Source organism: Mauremys mutica, chromosome 1 (genome assembly GCF_020497125.1).
Source record: "Mauremys mutica isolate MM-2020 ecotype Southern chromosome 1, ASM2049712v1, whole genome shotgun sequence".
Lineage (NCBI taxonomy): Eukaryota > Metazoa > Chordata > Testudines > Geoemydidae > Mauremys > Mauremys mutica.
This window is the reverse complement of record NC_059072.1, coordinates 227,163,164-227,188,242: the sequence shown is the minus strand read 5'-3', so window position 1 is coordinate 227,188,242 and position 25,079 is coordinate 227,163,164. Positions and strand designations below refer to the sequence as shown.

General features: G+C 43.7%; 1 protein-coding gene across 10 annotated transcripts in view; it reads right to left on the bottom strand.

Moving 5' to 3' along the window:
• The window catches only part of CTPS2 (CTP synthase 2), a 158,064-nt gene extending 132,993 nt beyond the window's left edge, over positions 1 to 25,071 (bottom strand). For 5 of the 10 annotated variants that reach the window (XM_045022006.1, XM_045022073.1, XM_045022377.1 and 2 more), the window contains exons 1-3: positions 23,247 to 23,440; positions 17,544 to 17,600; positions 12,572 to 12,777 (exon numbers count right to left, since the gene is read on the bottom strand). In XM_045022006.1, the coding sequence (XP_044877941.1) occupies positions 12,572 to 12,777; positions 17,544 to 17,600; positions 23,247 to 23,299 (316 nt within the window). In that variant the 5' untranslated portion in view covers positions 23,300 to 23,440. Of the gene's footprint in view, positions 1 to 12,571; positions 12,778 to 17,543; positions 17,601 to 22,800; positions 22,893 to 23,246; positions 23,441 to 24,992 lie in introns of those variants that run through there. The other 5 variants (XM_045022306.1, XM_045022225.1, XM_045022516.1 and 2 more) reach the window with 5 other exon arrangements.
• Positions 25,072 to 25,079: the final 8 nt, after the last annotated feature.

The window sequence follows — 25,079 nt, the reverse complement described above, 5'->3', positions numbered from 1 at the left end:
AAACGTCTGTTAGTCTATAAGGTGCCACAGGATTCTTTGCTGCTTCTAAGTTAACTGAGGAGTTACTGTATTTATATATAGATATATTTAGACCTTGTTTTTTACATCCAGTTTTGACTTAATGCCCCATTTTCATCACTAATGTGAGCTACTGGAAGTCAAACCTGACGGATGCTGTCCCAAGGTTTAGGACAGGGCTGGCCAACCTGTAGCTCCGGAGCCAAATGCGGCTCTTCAGAAGTTAATATGCAGCTTCTTGTATAGGCACCGACTCCAGGGCTGGAGCTACAGGCACCAACTTTCCAATGTGCTGGGGGATGCTCACTGTTCAACCCCTGGCTCTGCCACAGGCCCGGCCCCCACTCCACCCCTTCCTGCCCCCTCCTCTGTGCAGGGGCGGCTCTAGGAATTTGGCCGCCCCAAGCACGCCGGTCCCGCGGCTCCGGGGGACCTCTTGCAGACGTGCCTGCGGAGGCTCCGCTGGTCCCGCGGCTCCAGTGGAGCAGAGGTCCACGGGAGCCGCGGCAGCAGCGGACCCTCCGCAGGCACGTCTGCGGGAGGCCCACCGGAGCCGCGGGACCAGCGGACCCTCTGCAGTCATGCCTGCAGCAGGTCCACCTGTCCCGCGGCTCTGGTGGACCTCCCACAGGCATGACTGCGGAAGGTCCGCCGGAGCCGCCTGCCGCCCTGCCAGCAAAATGCCGACCCAAGCGCGCACTTGGCGCGCTGGGGTCTGGAGCCGGCCCTGCCCCTGAGCCTGCCGTGTCCTCGCTCCTCCCCCCACCAGAGCCTCCTGCACACCATGAAACAGCTGATCGGGAGGTGTGGGGAGGTAGGGGGAGGCGATGATCGGAGGGGTTGCGGGTGGATGGGAGGTGCAGGGAGGGGGGCTGCTGGGAGCTGCTGACATATTACTGTGGCTCTTTGGCAATATACATTGGTAAATTATGGCTCCTTCTCAGGCTCAGGTTGGAAACCCCTGGTTTAGGAGAATGACACAGTGAGTGGAGATGGGCGGCTCCATGGCATAGGCCACGCTAAAATATAGCCTACAAAGGCTTAGCCCTGGAGCAGGATTTTTTCCTTTTTATTTATTTTTCTTTTCTCCTTTTTTAATTAGATCCATTTATATTTCACAGGTTTTTAAAAAAACACAGGAGTTCATTTTATGTTGATGCTTTTTGTCATCTGTTTAATTCAAATATTAATATGGTTTAAAATACATATGGCAAGAGATTGGTCCATAAAAATAAGAATTGTTGGTATTCTTTTTAAAATTATTAATGAATAAAAATCTAGTAATATTTATATCTTCATAAAAACGAAGGCAAAATTCTGCCCTCAGCTAAACTGCACAACCTCAGTGCAGAACACAGAATTACATGAACATAATCTAGTGCAAAATTTGTCCCTCATTTAAAAAGTCACCTACTGAAAATTTACAATAGTTCCCAGAAATATGTTTCAGTAATGTAAACAGGTTTAATTAATATTTGTAAAAGCATTTTGAAGATTATGAGTGCTATTATATTATTATCAGCAACAAGTACATAAATAGACTTTTTAACTTTTATTTGATAGTACGAGCTATTATAACCTATTGTTAAAGGACTGGTATGTATTTAGACACACAATGAAATCTTTATTAAAAATATACTAGTTTGCATACAGCAGTCAAAGGAACTTTGCTTTATCACCTTTAGTAAACATTTCACTAAACTGCTTGTTCTAGATATAGCTTTTTATATCTGAAACAGGATTTTCTTTTCCTTTATAAGAAATGCACTCTTATTTACTTACTTTTTCATTTAAATGAATATCTCTAGTGATAATTTCCAGTTACACATGTAAAAAAATAGCACAACTTGACATGAGAAATCGGGACTTAGGTCCAGATTAACTTGAGGTACCCATATTTAAGAAGTACTGCCTAAACAATTTACCTGTAGCCTACAGGCATTGGTAGATAAGACACAGGTATAAGTTAAGGCATAATGCAATGCGCCTAAAAGCCTTTAGGCCTGTAAGACAATAGCTTAGCTCAGCATTTTTCAAATGCGGGCACTGTGGCCACATGCAGCCACCAGTGTATTTTTTTGCCGCCACAACAGCCTCCAAAACATGGGTGGTGATTGGAGGAGACAAAGCAGTGGCCCCTCCCTGCCATACCCAGCTGTTGCTCCTGAATAGCTGTTACCAAGGGCAGCAAGATGCACCGCCAGGATTTGGGCCTTCCACCACGCAGCTTCCTCCTCATGGGTGCCAGGCAGCATTTCTGGAAACACACAGGGCTGATGTACATGGCACTGGAGTTGGCTCTTGTCAGTGGACGTGGTTGCAGCATTCAATAGCTGGGGCACTCCTGAGCAGCTCCCCTGATCATGCCCGATCTGGGCATGGATCCTAGGATTCCACAGGTGGCCAGTGAGTTCCTGACCCATCTTCCCTGGGGTGGGGTCTCACTGAAGGGCCATGGGAGACAGGGACAGAGAGACTGGTCAGTGCTTCCCCTGCCTATTTACAGATGATGTAGTTAACGCAGTAGCTCAATGGCTCAGGGCTTGGCAGCTTCCAGACAGGGTGAGGGACTCCTGCTCTGTGACACCCTCCAAGCACTAGAATAGGAACAAGGTCTGGGTGCACTTCCTACTACATAAATAAATTACAATGATTTGGACGTGTATGTGTGCATATTTATTTGTTTTTTTCCTAAGGTTAATTAAGTATTTTAGGGAAAAATGTCAGAGCAGCCACCAGCAAGAGTTGGTGGCCACACACTGAGACCACCAAAAACTTTACTGTGAGAACCCCTGGCTTAGCTAAACTAATCAAGGCCTAAGGCCCAAAAAGCTAACCAGGAGTAACCCTAGATAATAAGATAGCACAATACAGACTGCTTTAATAAATGAGTATGACTAAACTGCTGACAGGTAACCACCAGATGTCAGTTTATACCAGCTTTAGATATTTTAAATTAGGAACATCAGCAGATATCCAACCACAAGAATGCCATAGTCACTAATTGACGTATATGCTAATAAACTTGAGGTAAAAGGTCTAGTAACTTACAGGAGAAGAGCACTCCAACTTCAGTAGGGTGAGGAAATACAGACAAGGAAAAGGGGCTGAGACCCCTACTGAATATGCATTAGGCACAATGGGAATCAGCTAAACACATAAAAGCTGCATTTCAGCCAGCGTGCCTTGGAAGAGGCCAGGACGATGACTGCTGGTAAGGATGACAATGAGGATGATGACTAACATTTTGGGTTGTTCTGCAAGAGACGGTGTGAGTATATGGATGCTCAGACACTCATTTTATATTATTTCTACCCTCTTCGCGGAGTGGAAGTGATTGTGATATTGCTAACAGTACTAATAAAAATATTACAAAGACAGAAGGTCTTTCCTAAGTGTGAGTGTGTCTGCTGTGCACACCAGGGTTCTCATCATTGTGATAACTCTAATACTTCTGGGTCTGATCAGGAGCCAGGACGCTCTCAACCCAGAGAATGTCATTGGTATTTCTAATTGATCAATATAATTAATACACAATCAATAGATCAGGCAACATACCTAAGGCCACCCAATGAGGCAATGGCAGAGCCAGGACTAGAATCCAGTTCTCCTTAAGTCCCAGTCCTGTGCCTATCTATTGGACTAGGCTGCTTCTGCATTGATATCTCAGCTATCCCCTTTCAAGTGCTGCTCTGCTACTCCATAAGTCATATTTCCCTCTGACTTAAAAGCAATAGTTCAGTTCTTCAAAGCACCTGCCTTCTGGACTTTGAAACTGACAGGACCCAGTCCTGAATTTGATTCCTGTGGTGAATAAGCCCCTTTTCATTTTAAACAGATACCAAAGTACACTTCCACTCCAAGCACAGCTGGAAATATTTTAGCACTCAAGAGGGTTTTCTCCAGTTCTCCACTACATTAATCACCCACAGGACATTCACACCACGGGCTATAACTTCTGAAGCTATCAAACTGACAAGAATGAAACTGCCAAAGATTTGCCTTATCATGGAACTGAGAAAGTGACTTTATAGTTAAGACTATAATGAGTTTTCCATTATAAACCCAATTTTGACCTTCATTTCTACCTTCCTCAGAAAGACTCCTTTCTGTCTGCAATTTATTACATGTGGCCTCCTGCCAGAAAACTTTCTAGAAAACTTTTTGAAAAATGAGCTCTTGGAAAGGTCTATCACCTTTTTCAAATGTTGTATCTCAAACATAGGTTGGCCTAGTAACATTAAATGCATTCATAGTTCATAGAAGTTAGAGATGAAAAAAGCCTATTAGATCATCCAGTCCATCTTCCAGACGATGAGATAGTGTGACTTTCAGTATTTTCTGGAAGTGTGGTTATTTCATTCTAGATTTTGTATGGATCAACCAAGATACTCAAAACTAGATAGGATGCACAACCTCCAGCCCTCTGTGTGTGAGACTATGCAGACATTTAGCAAATATTTTTAAAGATTTCCAGCAGCTAATGGAGTCCCCAAAGGTTGATGTGTCTGAGAATTCCATTAGCTCTTGGCAGACTGTACAATTTTTGCAAAAGGCTTGGCACAGTCTGACTATGAGGGGGGTTAGAGGTCTTGTAGGAGCAGTGCTAACCTTGAGGAAGATTTTTCAAAGGCACAAATGAGAATTAGGTGCCCAATTCCTACTGATTGTTAATGGGAATAGGGCACCTAACGTCCCTTTCAAAATGTCTCCTCTTTGTACATTGGCTGATTCAGGGGATGGGTCCAGTCTCTGAAGAATCTGACTCCTCACAGAAGCTGTTCCCTCTGCTTGCACAGAGAACCACCCTCCATCAGGACCACTGTCAGCTGCACAAGAAATGCTGAGTATGTCTACACTGCAGCTGGAAGCATGCCTCCTAGCCTGGGTAGACAGATACATGCCTGCTCTACTTAAGCTAGCAGGCTAAAAACAGCAGTGTGAACATTGCTGCTCCGGTGATGGCACAGGCTAGCCACCCAAGATGCCGGGAGGAAGCACGAGCAGGAGAGGGCAAGAGGGGAGGACTCCTGCCTCATACTGAGAAAGCAGGACGATCAGCGAGTTATCTTAAGTGCCTATACACAAATCCGAGAAGCCCGGGAAACAAGCAGGGAGAACTGGAAGTCCTGGCACAGTCAAGGAATTACAGAGATCTGGTGGGATAAATCACATGACTGGAGTACTGGTATAAACTGTTCAGGAAGGACAGGCAGGGCAGGGAAAGTGGAGGAGTTGCATTGTATGTAAGAGAGCAGTATGACTGCTCAGAGCTCTGGTATGAAACTGCAGAAAAACCTGATAGTCTCTGGATTAAGTTTAGAAGTGTGAGCAACAAGGGTGATGTCGTGGTGGGAGTCTGCTACAGACCACCAGACCAGGGGGATGAGGTGGACAAGGCTTTCTTCAGGCAACTAACAGAAGTTACTAGATCACAGGCCCTGGTTCTCATGGGGGACTTCAATCACCCCGACATCTGCTGGGAGAGCAATACAGCAGTGCACAGACAATCCAGGAAGTTTTTGGAAAGTGTAGGGGACAATTTCCTGGTGCAAGTGCTGGAGGAACCAACTAGGGGCAGAGCTCTTCTTGACCTGCTGCTCACAAACAGAGAAGAATTAGTAGGGGAAGCAAAAGTGGTTGGGAACCTGGGAGGCAGTGACCATCAGATGGTTGAGTTCAGGACCTGACACAAGGAAGAACGGAGAGCAGTAAAATACGGACCCTGGACTTCAGAAAAGCAGACTTTGACTCCCTCAGGGAACTGGTGGGCAGGATCCACTGGGAGAATAACATGAAGGGGGAAAGAAGGCTAAGAGAGCTGTCTGTATGTAAGCAGAGTCAGGATGAGCTCTACCCTGACATCAGGTGGTGAATTATGGGGAGTGTGGAAAGGAATTTCAGGTTTTTTGCATTGGCACACCCACCCCAGCCCACAGCAGCCTGGGATGGTTATTTTTACAGCTGTGGGATCCCCAATTTCTTTGTTATTGGGGCAGGAGGAATAAAGTATTGTCACCCTGATTAAGTAAATGAGGAACTGTGAGACTGCGTTATGACAGAGATGGCTCACTATCCATTAAGTAGCACTTGCTAGACAAGGGACATGGGTGCCAAAACCCAGTGAATTGAGAGAGGTTGGGGATTGGTGTGTGTATCTGATGGTATGGGCCCCTTTTGAGGGCCTGGAACACCCATTGCACATCCTCCTCTCTCCACTGTTAAAGAGCAGAGCTAATTTTGATTCCATTAAGAGTCCATCTAGAGGCTGCTGAGCTGAATTCACTTGGGCCAGTAGTGCACCAGCACTGGGGCTCCCCTACTAAGAGCTGAAATCACTAAAAGAGCCAAACTTACTGAGCTGAGATCACTGAGTGCTGTGTTAACTAGTGGGGGAGCCTGAAGATCTATCACCAAGCAGCTGGCAGAGTGGAGCAGTTTGCAGCGTGTTGGAATGGCCCATGGAACAGTGAGCAGAGTGGAGTGGAGCGGTTTGTGGGGATGGCTGGAGCAGCTCACAGGTCGGCTGGAGGAAAGGCACAGCTGGTGGAGTGGAGCCAGTTGTGGTGAAGGCTGCAGCAGAACTCCACGGAGAGGCGGAGCAGTTGGCCCTGGCCCATGTAAGGTGCCCCTTAACACCCTGTGTGTGCCCCCCACATTTCCACCCATGCTGGGGGGGTAAAACTCTGCAGATAAACTTTTGAACTCTGGGGTGGCACTGACCAGAGACTTTTGGGTTGTTGGACTTTGGGGTGATTGGACTTAAGACCCTAAGGGGGAAAGGACATTGCCAAACGTACTTGGAGGTGGGTTTTTGTTGCTTATGGTTTGTGTTATAATCCTGTTTCTGGTGTTTCTTCAACGTGATGCCGCATTGTTTCCCTCCTTTATTAAATGGATTTTGCTACACTCAGATTCCATGCTTGTGAGTGGGGAAGTATTGCCTCCTAGAGGCGCCCGGGGCGGGTGGTATGTAATTGTCCCAGGTCACTGGGTGGGGGCTCGAGCCGGTTTTGCATTGTGTGATTGAAACGGAACCCCTGGATACTGAACCCAGCCCTTGTTGCTGCCAACTCAGAGGGGCAGAAGGGTTACATGTATTTTAAAGAATTCTTACTTAGGTTGCAGGAACAAACAAACAATTACAATGTGTAGAAAGAATAGTAAATATGGCAGGTGGCCAGCTTGGCTTAACAGTGAAATACTTGCTGATCTTAAACACAAAAAAGAAGCTTATAAGAAGTGGAAGACTGGACAAATGACAACGGAGGAGTATAAAAATATTGCTCAGGCATGCAGTAGTGAAATCAGGAAGGCCAAATCACACTTGGAGCTGCAGCTAGAAGAGATGTTAAGAGTAACAAGAAGGGTTTCTTCAGGTATGTTAGCAACAAGAAGGTGGTCAAGGAAAATGTGGGCCCCTTATTGAATGAGGGAGGCAACCTAGTGACAGAGGATATGGAAAAAGCTAATTTACTCAATGCTTTTTTTGCCTCTGTCTTCACGAACAAGGTCAGCTCCCAGACTGCTGCACTGGGCAGCACAGCATGGGGAGGAGGTGACCAGTCCTCTGTGGAGAAAGAAGTGGCTCAGGACTATTTAGAAAACCTGGACCAGCACAAGTCCATGGGGCCAGATGCGCTGCATCCGAGGATGCTAAAGGAGTTAACGGAAGTGATTGCAGAGCCACTGGCCATTATCTTTGAAAACTCATGGCAATCGGGGGAGGTCCCAGATGACTGGAAAAAGGCTAATGTAGTGCCCATCTTTAAAAAAGGGAAGGAGGAGGATCTGGGGAACTACAGGCCAGTCAGCCTCACCTCAGTCTCTGGAAAAATCATGGAGCAGGTCCTCTGAAGCACTTTGAGGAGAGGAAAGTGATCAGGAACAGTCAGCATGGATTCACCAAGGGCAAGTCATGCCTGACTAACCTAACTGCCTTCTATGATGAGATAACTGGCTCTGTGGATGAGGGGTAAGCAGTGGACGTATTATTCCTTTACTTTAGCAAAGCTTTTGATACGGTCTCCCACAGTATACTTGCTGGCAAGTTAAAGAAGTATGGGCTGGATGAATGGACTATAAGGTGGATAGAAAGCTGGCTAGATTGTCGGGCTCAATGGGTAGTGATCAATGGCTCCATGTCTAGTTGGCAGCCGGTATCAAGCAGAGTGCCCCAAGGATCGGCCCTGGGGCCGGTTTTGTTCAATATCTTCATTAATGATCTGGAAGATGGCATGGACTGCACCCTCAACAAGTTTGCAGATGACACTAAACTGGGAGGAGTGGTAGATATGCTGGAGGGTAGGGATAGGATACAGAGGGACCTAGACAAATTAGAGGATTGGGCCAAAAGAACCTGATGAGGTTCAACAAGGACAAGTGCAGAGTCCTGCACTTAGGACGGAAGAATCCCATGCACTGCTACAGACTAGGGACCGAGTGGCTAGGCAGCAGTTCTGCAGAGAAGGACCTAGGAGTTACAGTGGATGAGAAGCTGGATATGAGTGGACAGTGTGCCCTTGTTGCCAAGAAGGCTAACAGCATTTTGGGCTGTATAAGTAGGGGCATTGCCAGCAGATCAAGGGACGTGATCATTCCCCTCTATTCAACATTGGTGAGGCCTCATCTGGAGTACTGTGTCCAGTTTTGGGCCCCACACTACAAGAAGGATGTGGAAAAATTGGAGAGAGTCCAGCGGAGGGCAACAAAAATGATTAGGGGGCTGGAGCACATGACTTATGAGGAGAGGGTGAGGGAACTGGGATTGTTTAGTCTGCAGAAGAGAAGAATGAGGGGGGATTTGATAGCTGCTTTCAACTATCTGAAAGGGGGTTCCAAAGAGGATGGAGCTAGACTGTTCTCAGTGGTAGAAGATGACAGAACAAGGAGTAATGGTCTCAAGTTGCAGTGTGGGAGGTATAGGTTGGATATTAGGAAAAACTTTTTCACTAGTAGGGTGGTGAAGAACTGGAATGGATTACCTAGGGAGGTAGTGGAATCTCCTTCCTTAGAGGTTTTTAAGGTCAGGCTTGACAAAGCCCTGGCTGGGATGATTTAGTTGGGGCTTGGTCCTGCTTTGAGCAGGGGGTTGGACTAGATGACCTCCTGAGGTCCTTTCCAACCCTGATATTCTATGAAGTATGGACCCAGGGGGATTGTGCAGGATCATACTCAGATGCTTAGCCCATGTCGCTGCCAGTGTCACAACATCCAGGCTGCTAGTTTTAGAGTGCTAACTCAAGCAGAGCTAGTGTTTGTCTGTCTAGCCAGGCTGGGAGGCATACTCCCAGCTGCAGTGTAGACATACCTAGCATTGCTTGTGCAGTTGACCATGGTTCTATCATTCTCCTCTGACATACCCATTGTGGCCATTTTGGAAGTCTGAGGTCCCTTGGGTAGGCTACATTCGGTTTGTTTGGTGCACTGCTCCTGCTTCACTTTGGGAGCAAGTGCCTTTTCTGGCCTCAGATCTGTCTCCCGAGTATAGAGCCCATCTTTTCTGATGCAAAAATACACCTCTATACAGCCCCTCAATACATTTCACTTTAGGCGCAAAGAGAAACAATTGAGGCACTTTTTACCTCTGGGCTCTTTTGGCATTTATTCTGCCATAGCAACGGGGACTGGCCTGCAAAAGGGGAAAACCTTTGCAATGAAATTTTGTAGATCATATTAACTTGTCATGTTTTAGATATACAATTGAAATTGTTTTGGTTCATTTTCAGCCCTTGAAGCTCTGGAGACAAAAAGAACTGGAGTAGCTTAGCTTCACTGGGAGAAGCTAAGCCTGCATCCGAAGCCAACAAGTTTGTCTCTGCCTTCAAAAACTGCAAGGTAGACTAAAGACCCACAGTCAGAATTTGCCTAAAGAAATGTAATTTTAAATACTACTATTGGCAGGAGGTACATTTCTGAATGCTGTGCACAACTTATTTTATGATGAGCAAATCAATGATGTGGCAGAGGATGCAAGTAGTGTTTTCCTTTATAAATCTGGACCTTGACCACGTAAGATTTGGATAACTCATCAGCAATTTTTTTTCAGACTTCATGATCAACTCCATACAAGAAGTATGGAGAATTGTATGTAATCAAACAAGCTTTAAAACCTCAACTCCTAAACATTTACAAAACTCCAGTTTTCTGTGAGAGACTAAAATGTACACTCAACTAATGCTAGTGGGTTGTGAGATGCTTTCCAAAGCTGGCTGGTTAGCAGCATAGCCACATGCTTTTGGCACCTACATGTATTTGTCCTAGCCAATCTATTCTAATTTGTAATATTTAATTCATGTCTGAGGTATCAGGTTCAACTCTCTCTCCTAGGTGTTTTAGGCTATCAGAAGGATATAGGAGTTTTGTCTAAGAGCTTGACCAAGACATGTTGGTAGATCCTATCATGCTGTCTTTACTAAGCCACTAGCCAATAATATACACATTTGCCCTTGTTTGAACTTTTTTGGCTTGTTTTCAATCCAACTGACCTCATTCAAACCCAAATCTCTTTCTGACAGTCCTTCTCTACACAGGACTGCCATTTAAATTAACAACAAAGTTGGGTCTGTTGACAAAGTCAAATTATACATATTTAATTATTTTAATCTCTTCTTGTAAGCCTTATGACCCCTTAGTTATTGATGTTGCTCTTTGAATACCCTCCAATTTGTTGATATTTGGTACTGAGAACAAAATGAGTGGTGTGACAAAGTCAGGCTGGACAGCTGCAAGAGAGTGGTGGAAGGCATGTATGTATGTATGCATGTAAGTACAACAAAGGCCCTTTTTCTTATAATCTGAGAAGGGGTTACCTCAGGCCTGAGACCTTTACAAACTCCTCCTCTAGTGAGAGAGTGGGAGGAGAGACAAGCTGCTGCAAGGCTAGGGGCAACAGGGAGAGAGGCTTCTCCAGGTTGAGAGGCTGTTCTCCTCCCTACAGGGGAAACAACCAAATCTGAGTGCCTGTTTAGGGGAAGGACTGACATCCCAGGGCCAATAAAAGGAAATCACCCCTTATACCCCCAGAGAGGGAAGCAGCAGGAAAAGGTATATCCCTTTATTTTTTGTTTGTGAATTTGACTCTTTTGTTTGGTGGAGGAGCACTCCTTGGGCCTGCCCCAAGGCCTACCTTGAAAATACACCTCTACCCCGATATAACACGACCCGATATAACACGGGTTGGCGTATAGCACGGAAGCAGCGGGACTCCGGCGGCGCTTTAAAGGGCCCGGGGCTACGGTTGCTGGAGGGAGCCCTGGGTCCTTTAAATCACCACTGGAGCCCTGCCACTGCTACCCCTGGGGCTCCAGCAGTGGGGCTCAGCCGGCGATTTAACGGGCCCAGGCTACCCGCAGCGGACGGAGCCCAGAGCTCTTTAAATCACCGCTGGAGCCCTGCCGCCACTACCCTGATATAACGGGGTTTTACCTATAACACAGTAGGGATTTTTGGCTCCCGAGGACTGCATTGTATCAGAGTAGAGATGTATTGATAAATAAACACAGAGTGGGAAGACAAACTATATCCAGAGTGGGGCTGATTTACTTCAGGCCCTGCCACTGCCAGAGGGGGAAGTGCTAAGCCCAGTGAGACAGAGGACGTGCCTGGGCACAGTGGGTCAAATTCTGACCTGTTACCTCTGTGCAATCCCACTGATTTTGATTTCACATTCTAGGTATTATCTCATCTATCCTGTGTTAGAGAGTCCTTATTACCTCTATGACGTGATGCTTCTGGCAGAGCAGCCCAAAATTCCATGGGCCACTTTTTGTCACTATATTGCATTGTAAGATCATATCTAACTGAGCTTATGGCATCACTGCTTTCCAAGTGGTTCCCACCCCCTAAATATCTATGTTCAGATTTGTTGTTCTCATTGCATCAGAATTTATATTTCCAAGCTGAATCTCATATTGTTATTTCCAGGCTCTCTAGACCCTTTTGTGTTATTTCTCTGTCTTCACAAGTGTTCACAGAACTTTCAAATTAGGTATAACCTGAATTAAACTAATTGTTGCTTAACCTTACCATGTATTGTTCACTACTGATGGCATTAAATAAAACCACATTTAACACCAATATCTCCAGCAGTCCACCACTTCTATATCCCCATATTATGTGTCATTTCCTTTTGTTATCTAGTTTTCACTCTGGATGGTAGTATTCATAAGCAAGTGAATATGAATTAATTTTTCAAGTAACATTTTTGGAGGGCACTATATCAAATGCTTTACCTATCAAGTTGAGACAAAGATCAGGCAAAGTGAACATCAGGGAAAAAGTCCTAACAGTGCAGTCTAATAGATTGTGGAATACCTTGCCAGCTGAAGTGGTAGAAGCCCCTTCACTTGAGTTATCATAAATTAAACTAGACAATGCACTTGAAAGTATGCAGTAGGGAGCAATCCTGCACTGTCACATAGATGGACGGGATGACCTGATAATAAAGATCTATCTATAATTTTTCAAAAATATTATACATTTAAATTCTGTTTATGAAAATAAAACTTAATTGAACATATGCATGCAAAAGAAACAGCATCACTCTTCCTACCATGCTCATACGGTGAGAAAGTTCCAGCATCTATATTAATATAAGGATCAATTTTGATTGCAGTGACTCGTAGACCACATGATTTCAATATGGTGCCAATGCTGCTTGCAATGATTCCTTTGCCAATGCCTGAGATGACACCACCGGTTACCAGGATGTACTTCATTGGAAAATGAGTAGCAGCACATAGGTCTCGAGTTGGAAATCTAAGAGTGACAAAAAGCACATTTGGTAAACACACATTTATCCTTAGAAATCACACTAAATCAGCATGCAGAAAAGGAAAGCCAAAATGAGCTTCAGAAACCAAAATATCAAAATTAAATATAGTCACAATTTTGGACTTTAAATCATTTTAAATTTAAAGTTTTTAATCACTTCATACATGTTCTGCTAACTTCAGTTCAAGGATTTTTCATTCCGACGACATTAACCACAATACATTTTACCTTTGTCTGACAGTTCTATCTTTAGAGGAAGAGACTGAACTTTTGCAGGACTGTCCAAACCAAAGGAACCCCTCACCCTGTTTTCCAGCTGTTTTTCATTTCCCCCCTCTGCCCCCAGAGCTTATCATGTAGCCACTATTCTTCCAGAGGGCTTGCTGTCCCCACTACGCCCAAGAAGCAACAGACTGGAAAAGGAAAATGGAACCAGATCTTCCACAGAACAATGCATGGCACTACTGATCACCAGTCCAGAACCTTTTTCTTACATATTTACCCCATTAATAGATTCTGAAAACAGAAAACAATAATTTGAAGACTTGCAATCTGCTACAAAGTAAAAAGACAGCGTGGTGATGGAAAAGCAAAGTCTCAGATTTAAAAGAACATCATAAATATGATGGTAATGTAATTCTGGGCAACTGCACTTGCACCAGGGGTTGCTTCAGTTTCCTGGAAGTTGATTCTATCCCAAGACTAGCCAAAGGACAGAAACACTGGCCCATGGGACTGCTGGATAGTGATGGCAGACTCTCAGAACACGACTCTGGGGCACCTGGGGCCAGAGCTGCGTCCACACTGCAAAATGATGTATTGTGGACTTGAGTCTCAGTTGGACTTTGGGCTTGGACCCAACCCCATTGCTGGGTCTTTGGGCATGGGTCCTGAGGGCTTACTGGCCCAAGTCAGATAGATTTGTGTGTAGATAGATGGGGGAGTTGGGCTCAAGCCTGAGACCAGACTTTCCCTGAAGTATAGACATACTCTGAGTGTCCTGACCCCCATTTGTCTAGGTTGGCATTCTGCCACAACCTCGAGACATAGCATAGTCTAGTGGGTTGTGCATTGGGCTCAAAGCCAGGAACCTGAGCTCTAAACCTGACTGACTCTGACACTAATGGCCTTCAACAAGTTATACAGGGCATGTCTATGATGCAAAAAATGACCCCATGGCAGCAGGTCTCATAGTCCGGATCAACTGACTTGAGCTCACAGAGCTTTTGCTATGGGGCTATAAATAGCAGTGTAAATGTTCCTGCTCAGGCTGGATCCCAGGCTTTGAAACCCAGCAAGCAGGGTGGATCTCAGAGCCCAGGCTCCAGCCTGAGTGGGAACATCTACATTTCTATGTTTAGCCCATGAGCTCAAGTTAATTAACCCAAGCTCTGAAACTTAATGACAAAGAGTTTTTTTCTGCAGTCTATGCACCTGTCTATGTCTCAGTTTCCCCATTAGTAAAACTGGGGATAACACAAACATTTTGCTCTCAAAAGACATTGAAAGAATTAATTTATATTTATACCATACTTTGAAAATTAATATGCTATGTAAATACTTATCATGATGATGATATCTTGATTAGTAGGAGAGGTAGACTACCACATTTAAGAGTTTGCTACAGTTTACTGTAGTATCATCATCATACCAGTGTATCATCATGCATACACAATAACTGAGCTTCAGAAACAATACATATCTAAAGCCGGGTCTACACTAAAAATTAGATTAACCCAGCTACATCACTCAGGGGTGTGAAAAATCCACACCCCTGAGAGATGTAGTTAAGATGACCTAACCCCCAGTGTAGATAGCACTAGGTCGAAGGAAGAATTCTTCCACTGACCTAGCTATTGCCTCTAGGGGAGGTGAATTAACTATAGTGATGGGAGAACCCTCCGGCAACTGTAATGAATGTGCTGCTGTAGCATTTTAAGTGTAGACATAGCCTAATTCCTACTTAACTTACCTCTTGAAAAGTAGACTTTTTGATTAGTAGCTTCGTTAGATACAGTTTCAAAGAACTCCCTACCACCATCAACTAACAAATTCAAAAAAGAAGACCTCTGTGGGGTTCAAAAGCTTGTCTCTGTCACCAACAGAAGTTGGTCCAATAAAAGATATTACCTCACCCACCTTGTCCCTCTCTTATCCTGGGACTGATAGGGCTAAAACTACTGTATACTGCATGCTGTATGACTGTAAGGTTTAGACATAAACAAACAAGCTAAATATGAGTCAACAGTATAATACTGTTGCAAAAAAAGCAAACATCATTCTGGGATGTATTAACAGGAGTGTTGTAAGGCAAAACACAAGAAGTAATTCTTCCTCTGTACTCCACTCTGATTAGGTCTCAACTGGAGTATTGTGTCCAGTTCTGGGCATAGGTGCCAACTCCGTGGGTGCTCTGGGGCTGGAGCACTGGTGGGTGCTCTGCACCCACCGGCAGCTCCCCGCCCCTACTGCCCCATTTCACCTCCACCTCCGCCTCCTCTCCTGAGCGCACCGCATTCCTGCTTTTTCCCCCAAGCTCCCAGCGCTTGCACCACAAAACAGCTGTTTCGCGCAGCAAGCACTGGGAGGGACGGGGGAAGAGGGGGAATGCGGCACACTTGGGGAAGAGGCGGGGCTGGGGTGGGGATTTGGAGAAGGGGTCAAATAGAAGCAGCGAGGGGGCAGAGTTGGGGTGGGGACTTTGGGGAAGGAGCTGGAATGGGGGCAGGGCAGAGTAGGGCTGGGGGGGGCCACAAACACCCACCGGCGCTGGGGAAAGTTGGTGCCACATTTCTGGAAAGATATGGGCAAATTGGAGAAAGTCCAGAAAAGAGCAACAAAAATGATTAAAGATCTAGAAAACATGACCTATGAGGGAAGATTGAAAAAACTGCGTTTGTTTAGTCTAGAGACGAGGAGACTGAGAGGGAACCTGATAACAGTTTTCAAGTACATAAAAGGTTGTTATAAGGAGGAGGGAGAAAAATTGTTCTTCTTAATCTCTGAGGCTAGGACAAGAAGCAATAGGCTTAAATGCAGAAAGGGCAGTTTAGGTTGGACATTAGGAAAAACTTCTTGTCGGTGTAGTTAAGCACTGGAATAAATTGAGTAAGGAGGCTGTAGAATCTCCATCACTGGAGATTTTTAAGAGTGGGTTGGACAAACACCTGTCAAGGTTGGTCTAGAGATAATACTTAGCCCTGCCATGAGTGCAAGGGACTGGATAGATGACATCTCAAGGTCCTTTCCAGTCCTAAGATTCTATGATTCTGTGAAACAAAAGCAAAGACATGCTTATATAGCACAATTAAGCCAGCTTGCATGGCCTAGCTTTTATTTCTTTGACTTAACTTAGACCATTACAGTTATTCATATCAATATTGTGAAGGTTGTGTTTAACTTTAACTTCATGAAGGTACTAAAGTGCTATATAAGTGCTAAGATTTTTTTTGGTTTTGTTTTCATAACAATAAGCAGTACTGACATTTATGTGAAACAAATGAAATTATTTTCATTTTTTTTCTTTATTTGAATTTAGATGTGACCAGCAAAAGTCTTAGGCACATGACTGATACTTAAATTCACATATTACACTGTAAATCTATTTATCAAATGACACTTATTATTATTTTTGTTTTTAATGCAATGCTATTTTGTTTTATATAAGAATCCTAGAATTCCATGAGTGACAGGTGCCTAATAAAATAATTTATATTTTAAATTTTGTCTCAAGTACACAGCTTGGTCAAACCTCTGCCTAGAAATCAGTATGCCTACAGTAATCTTCTTATTTGTTAGTTCTGTGTAAACACCACACACTTTGGACCACAGAGAAATTGCATTAAACTGAAGAAAAGCACAAGCACAAGTACAAAAAACATTGACTAACAGAGCCCTTTGCTTTGAATGACAGTGAGACTATAGATTCAATATACAGACTTTGTGTTCCTAAGGAAAAATCCCAGTCAATTCAAAATCGGGTCTTAAAGGACAGTCAGCTTAAAAATTATGGGCCTCACTCTCTGCTATGTTGGTTATTCCTCTAGAAGGACAAAGAAACATTGTGAGTCTGAACTCAGAATCTCTTCAACCTACTTCCATCTAGCAGGGGCACATGCCCCTACAGACGGGGCTGACGGTTCAAACTCAAAAACCTGTGTATGTTTGCATCTGCCAGAGGGATCGACCCATAAAGGCTCTGTGTCTCTGCACTGTTTCCATGACCTCCCTACTTTCTCTCAAGAGTTCTCCAACTTCATCTTTAATTTAGATAATTTTATAATTAATATTTTACAATTTTGAAGGACCTTTTGTTTTAAGATTAAAAAATAAACATTATTTTCAGCATATTTTCTTTACTTCTCCTGTCTAAGAATCAAAGATCTGGTTTAATTACTCTGCTCAGTATCTCACTGGAGAACTGACATAGGAAGTGCAACAGGGCTAATGTACTGGACAAGAGGCAAATGAAATGGATTCATCCTTTTATTAAGATGTCAGAGATGAGTTAACAAGTACCAGACTGTCATTCAGAACACATGCTACACAGCAGGTAGATGTGTCGTGTTCAGAAACCTCCTGTCTTCTAAGATATAAAATAATACAGAGTTCAAGGACATATTACAGTGAAAACATGAAAACTACAGTATTTGTAATATTTCCAAATTAAATATCAAATAAATCCAAAGACATTGGAATATGCGATAGCGATCAAAAATATACAAGAAGCTATAATATCTTCAGAACGCTACCTTCTTCCAGCTGTAAGCAGTGCAGACCTTCCCAACATTACAATGTCACAAATAAGCCTGCAAAACAGACAACAATAGGCACTAGTATTTATCCAAATCCAACACACAAGCTGTTTAAAAAACAGTGAGATGTATTTTCAGATGGTTCCCAGGAAAGACAGATGTGTACAGCACTTGTTAACACAATTCAAAGTTTTGCATGTAATTATTAATGCTCTTAAAACTTAAAGTCTCTACAAGGAATGAGTGAGTGAGTGTGTGTACACAAGATAAATCTTTACAGTCCTGCCCAATAAATACTCTATCAGAGAGAGCCTAACAACAAATAGTGCTTTAAAAGAAATCTAGTAATTAGACCATGGCTTAACATATTACCAGATAACTACTAGCCAGGGGCCAATACAAAAAATGAGGTGAGGAGTCCACCAGCAAAGTTTACCATCCTGTGGTAGAACTACCCTGAGAAGATACTGTACGGAACTCCCACCCTAATCCGCAGCTTCACTGCTGGAAAGAACCAGGGTGGTGGGAGCTCATCCTGTTGGATGTTCCAGAGATCTGTTAGTTGTGGATGTCTGATCAATTCAAAGCTCTCTCCCAGGATCCTCCTCTGGCTGAGGAATGGGAAGAAGAGCAGGTTGTCACTTTACCGCTCTCAACCCAGACTCATATGTGGGGCAAAAAAAGAAGTTCCCATGGGATCAACACAGGCCTGGTAATGATTTGGTACAGAGCAAACACTAGTGGAAAAGAAAAAAAATAGTTCCTTTACATTCACATTTGTCATAAGAAAAAATGTTAACTACAGAAGCCCAGAATGACAAAAGACAAATACAGAAATGAAAAATTTAGAAGAGTGGAGTATATGAAAATACATAATTCACAACACAAGCAAACTCAGAAAGTATTAAAGCAAACTTGTACTCTTATTGCTCTACGTGGTTCTTGTATCAATTCTGTTTTTCTGAGATAATACCACAAAAGAACTGGCCTGAAAAGACAAACAAGAAACCAAATATAATGCTTGTAGCAGTAACAGTTCTGCTGACAGGCAGAACTATTTATTGGCACTCTGGTGAAAATACTTGCCAAAGGTGTATAACACTAGTATGAACCATAGAAGGGACATCATGCTGTGATCGTCATTCTCTGGTTCTTAACTATTTGCATTTTTTTAAATCTCCTTTTTAGTGTCTTAGAGGCAATCTCACTTGCTGTGTACACAACTGCAGTACTGTATATACAAGAAACAGAGTAAAACTTGAAAACAGTGCTAAAAACAAAGCCTCTAAGTCGGCAATGCGGTGCACAAAAGCTGACCTCTACTTCCACACAGAGCCCCGCTGATATCAATGGTGTTCTGCACAGCTTCAGGGTCTATCTAAATAGAGTAACTTGCAAGACTGGGGGCTTAAATTTCAAAATTTTCACTCATTTGAAAAATAAGTGAAATCAATTTTACTTTACACATTAATTTTAGATAGATAGATAGATAGATATTCTCTTTTCAGGTCACCTGCTATTTGTCCTTCTACTTCTGCCTGGGTTCGCCCCTTAGCCAAAACATACATCATTCTACTGATGCAGATCACCACAAGGGGAGCAGGTTTCTTGCTAAGCAATGTCCTTCCTAATGTTTCAGAGATGGCCAACCAACAAAGTGCAACAATGTAAATAAATAAATATCAATAATAATAATACCCAGCTGTTATGTAGACCACAAAAACTGCCTCATAGATGGCAATTTTAAATTGCTCAAAATATTTTAAAATAATGTTACATATTTAAACCTATGTGAATGTATACATATAGATAATATTTTATAACATTTTGAATACTTTAAATATAGTTCACACAGTGGGATGTATACCTGATCACAAAGATTATGCACAAGCCCAGAAAAGCCACTCCATCAGATAAAATGTCATTATTGTAGCAATATTAAAACAAGGGCTTGAAAAAATTAATTGACATCTACTGCCAGAGACTGACACAAAATTCTCCCTCAACCAGTGAGCTGCAGGGAAAACATCCTGGCCAGTACAGCCATTTATAGCTGAGAAGAGGAAGGGTGCTAGGATTCCTGCCAGCAAATGTGAGGACTCCATTATTCATAATATAGTAGAACCTCAGAGTTACGAACATCTCAGGAACGGAGGTTGTTTGTAACTCTGAAATGTTTGTAACACTGAACAAAACATTATGGTTGTTCTTTCAAAAGTTTACAAATGAACATTGACTTAATACAGCTTTGAAACTTTACTATGCAGAAGAAATATTCTGCTTTAACCATCTTAATGTATGTGAAACAAGAACAGAAACAGTTTCTTTCTTGTCAAATCTTGTATTTAACCTTTCTCTCTCATTTTTTTAGTAGTTTACATTTTTTTATTTATTTTTTGTCTCTGCTGCTGCCTGATTGCATACTTCCAGCTCCAAATGAGGCATGTGATTGACTGGTCTGTTTGTAACTCTGGTGTTTGTAACTCTGAGGTTCTACTATATCCTCTGATGAGTAGTACTGAAATGTGCAAGTGACTCTTCCACACAGCCATCCCTCCTCTGGCTGCTAGGAGAAAAGGGGAGAGTCTCTAATACTCTACTCCAGGGGTTGGCAACCTTTAGCATGCAGCCCATCAGGGTAATCCGTTGGCAGGCTGCGAGACATTTTGTTTACATTGACCATCCGCAGGCATGGCACCCTTCAGCTCCCAGTGGCCGTGGTTCGCTGTTCCCAGCCAATGGGAGCTGCAGGAAGTGGCTGGCTACTGCAGGGGGGCCATGCCTGCAGACGCTCAAAATGTCTCGTGGCCTGCCAGTGGATTACCCTGATGGGCCGTGTGCTGAAGGTTGCCAACTCCTGCTCTACTCCTTCCACAGTCTCCTGGTTGTTCCCTCCATGAATATCTCTACTGTCTGTTTCTGCTCATCATAGCTTTCCAAATCATCTGCACAGTGAAACTAAACAAATTATTTTTCCATCTCCACTTCTTCCCACCTTCTGACAGCAGCAACAAAATGGACCTGAGTCTTATCATTTTCAATCTGTTGATCCTTAAGAAAGCTATGAGCAAAGGCTAGAGTTCTCAAGAAAACAGCACTACTACACTGGTTCTCATGTGGAAGATTTTCTTTGCAACCATACAGACTAGGAACTTTTTTAAATGAATGGTTAGGGTTCAGCTAGTGAATATGTCCTCCTTGCTATTGGTAAGCATGTGGCTTTTTCAAACCCTAGTAGTATCCAGAAACATAATTTAGAACTTCATAGGTTCTACACTTCAAAGACTTGCAGAACTTATCAATTTTGTTTTATACAGGAAAGGGAAAATAATCCATGTTATTAATAACTGACTTTTCCATGCTACTTTGAGGGGAGTTATTTTATTTATTTATTTTTAAGATTTTTGGACCCATCCACTTGTATTTTGGACTCCTCCTACAACTGCTGCTGCCAACAGCATTTTGTATCCAGCCAAGCAATTTTCATCGCTTTCTGAGGAAAAAAATACTAAATTGGAAATGTTAAGCAGACAGTTATGCACATCAATAACAATACACAAATGAGTAGCCCTGTTTAATTTAACAGGACTACTCACTTCCCTGAGTATTTATAGGGTCGGGGTCTTAGGACTAAACCTTCTCCTACTGAAGTCAAGTAAAAAGACTCAAATTAACTTTAGTGGGACTTCAGGTTGCCCAAGAGCTCATAGAAACAACCCATTATTTTGCAATAGAATGCAAGAATTCGAAAGGGCCTGACAGGCCACAAATGCTGTTGAAAGTGGCAGCCAAGCTTCTATAGGGAGCTGTTCAAGCAGTCTCATTTTCTCCTTTGACTCACATGGGTGACATGGCTAAGCAGTGCTCTGTGGACAGCAGTGTCTTTTACTTTCACTTTTAAGAGCCAAATTAGAAGCATTTAGTAAGTCATGGTTTCGGTTGTAGAAATGAAAGTATTATTTCCAAAGATCGCATGACTTGTAGATGAGCAGAGAAAGAATTTGACAAAGTTAGCTAGGAAAGGGAAACAAAACAAAAACCACTGAGGGTATTCTGTTGCCATATGCTTTTAATGAGCAGACTCATGCAAATACACATGTGAATAACTTTACTCACACGATTAATTGCTTCTACTAACACAAGTTATTTTCACAGTTAAGTGTTTGCAGGATTGTACCTCAAACTTTCAGCATTGTATTGAAAATGAATTAGTATAACTGGTGAATTTTTTATTTACTTTTCACATTTCTGTTGGTATTGTTATTGAGTTGAGAACTGCAAATAGCCCTCAGCAAAATGGCTCAAATACTATATAAGTCATGTCCGTGACTAAAAAGTTATTTGGCCCTAGATTTGATCTGTGACCTGAATGTCAGGAGGTATTAATGATCCCTGCACAAGAAAGCTACAAGCCTCCAATTTTTGTTGATAAATTTGCTAAAACTAATCTATGATGATGAAGTCCATTAAAATAAATAATTTCTACAATTACTGGAATATACCCAATCATTGGACAGAAAGAGGCTCTAGTGTACGACTTAAAGATGTCTAAATATGAAAAAATATTAGGAAAAGTGCAAGGAAGAATAAAGGACCCATAGGCCCCATCTACTCTCCGAAAATACATGTTGCTGACAATAACTGACAGCAACACCTTGCCTGGCTTCAATTAGTGCTGAAAAGAGTTCACTTGCTCATGTAGATGGAGTCAAATCCTTTTCAGCCCTATCACAGAAAGCAGAACATTATCTCTATCATGCTTTTAATCAGGAGGGTGAATCAGCTTCCTCCTCAGCCACACTACCAGTCAAACTGCTTCAGCAATGGGTCATCCTCCTGGTGTCCTAACATGCAGGGGGGGGGCTAGGAACTGGTGAAGTGTTTGCCCCTGTGTGCTGTCACCCTGTCTCAGGCAAAGCTGGTGTGGCTCCCATGTTTTTACAGGAGAGGTGCGTAGTGACTATCCACACGTGCAAGCAACACGGTTGTGCTGCCTGGGTGAAGGGGGCAGGCGCTAACCCCCCCCCCCGTAACCCCAGTGCAGCCCGGGGCTTCAGCCCGCCCCGTGGGGGAGCGCCCGAGCGGGGTGAGGGGCCCCCGCGGCCCTGGCAGCGGGGGAGAGAGGAGCAGCTGCTCTGTCACCGGGGCGCCAGAAAGCAGCGCCGCCCCGGGGGAACCTGCCCGGCCGGGCCCCCTCGCCCCGGCCAGGAGGGCGCAGCGCGGGAGGCCGCAGAGGCCAGGCAGGCGGCGTTACCTGGGCGCGGGCTGCGTCTCAGCGGCGGGGGCGGCTGCAGGTTCCTCCTCCCCGGGCCCAGGTGCCGCAAGCGGGAGGCAGAGAGGGAGTCTCCGGGCGGCCGCCAGAGGGAGCCCGCGCTGCAGCCAGCGCCGAGCGCCGGCCCGTAGGTGGGAGGGGGGCTCTCGAGGGGAGGAGAAGGGACCCGGGCCAGGCAGCTAGAGAGGCCTGAGGTCCATGGGTGAATAATGCCCCTTGCAAACCGGCGCCCTCCACACAAACTTACCTGCTTTGCCCCGCCGGCGCTTTTGCTTATGCATTTTCACTTGATCTGCCTGCCCCAGCCTGGGACACTTTTTGGCATGCACATGCATTTATCTCATCTCCCTGTACAAGAATGGAGCACTTTTTGGCATGAGCATTTTGTGACCAGGCTACTAGCTATATATATATTTTTTAATACTGACCTTGAAAAAATCTCCCCTGTGTGTAGCTCGGAACAGCCCACTGTTCTCACCATACTACTGCTACTGCTTTCAAGTCTCCACCATATTTACATTACTAATAGATCTGATTTTTTCTTGATTTTCCAATCCCTTGGGAATTTCTGCTGAAGAATGTGAGTGATGCAGACAATGGATGTAAATGATGTTAGCACACAGTCCATCTCCCTGCATTGGGATTTAGGGCCTGATCATGCAGTTAAATTCACATAGTTGAACCCTTGCAGCTGTGCAGAGTCCTATTGACTTAACTGATTGGAATCTCACTCGAAAAGGAATTTAAATATAAGAGTGCAAAGTGATTAGGAAGAAGAGTTATTAGAGACCTGGTGCAACTGTTCCTGATTTGAGGGACTGGAAAATAGGAAATAAAATGTTTGGTCAAATGCTGCCTTCACTTATTCTGATGCAAGTTACTGACTCAAGATTTATAAGTAATTTCAAAATTATGGAGACTTATAACAGCAACATGGAGATCAGATAAGATGCTTTATTTCACTATTGAAAGGAAAAGCAAACTTTTTCTAAAGGTCATCTTCTTTCAAGGCTGATTTTGCAGCCACTGTGAACACAGAACTCATACTGATTTAAATGGCTGCTCCAAACACTATACAGAATTGAGCTTTAAAAGACAGAGCATGATAAATCTCTCTCCAGATTGTTCAGAAGTTAGTTTTATTTTTATTAATGTAATTTTATATATAACATAGATCCTTTTGATTCACTTTAAACATTCTCCTCGATCATGTACTGATCTGATTCTGTCAGTGTCTCTTTCCTTTTTATGCTTACCTCTCAGTTCTCAGAAGGGTCTCATCCTATTTCACCTTTCCTAACTCCACTTGACCACTATGTGGAGACACCATCATCATGGCAAATCCTAAAGGGATCCAACCTTCTTGCAGATTCAGGCCACCTGGATCATGTCTGGCTATGTGCTTAGGCTGTATATTCAGTTTATGGCCATCACCAGCAATCTTATTGCACCACTGAAGCTTTTGGCACCCACGTGATCCCCAGTTGTGTAGCTGCACTCCTTGATACATACACTTTGGAATTTGTTGGTCTTCCATTATAATATGTCCATACGGAGAAAGCCACCAAAACTTGAAGACAATCTTAAAAAAGCATTGTCAGGTTTAACATTGTTATTTTTACAGAGCCATAGTACTTTATGGACAAACACAAATGACAGCACCCTGCCCAAAGCAGCTTACAATGTGTGGTCCCGATTATCCGCATGCTGAATTTTACACACATGGGAAGTGCCATATGACTTCATGTGACTATTCATCAGTACTAAAAATTAAGTACATGCATGCATGATCAGGGCCTAAGTTTGCATGTATAAGATCAGAGGGGTTGAGGTGACAAAAGTGCTGCAGGGGAAATGTATTTATTTACAAAATAGCATGTGTATGTAAAAACTAAACAAAACCCCAAACCGTGTCGTCGGCAGTGGTGGGAGAACATAGTAGATCACCCCTCTCCCTCCTTGCCTTCCAGGAACAGCGAGCCTGCAACCTTTTTGCACATGCACTTGCCATTGACTTCAATGAAAAATCCCCACGTGGGAGAACTTGCAGGAAGCTCCTGCACCCAAATCCCCCCCCCCCTTGTAGTACCCCACTGACTGCCCCCTTTCCTTTGCTTCCCCATCGCTACCTCCCGTTCTCCCAGCCAACCGCTCCGCCCCGCCCCGCCCCTCACCTGCCTCTTCCTTCCCGCTCCCCATGGGAGGGGTAGCGAGAAGGAAATACAGAGCGTCTCTGTCCCGTGGCCTGCGGAAGTGACGTA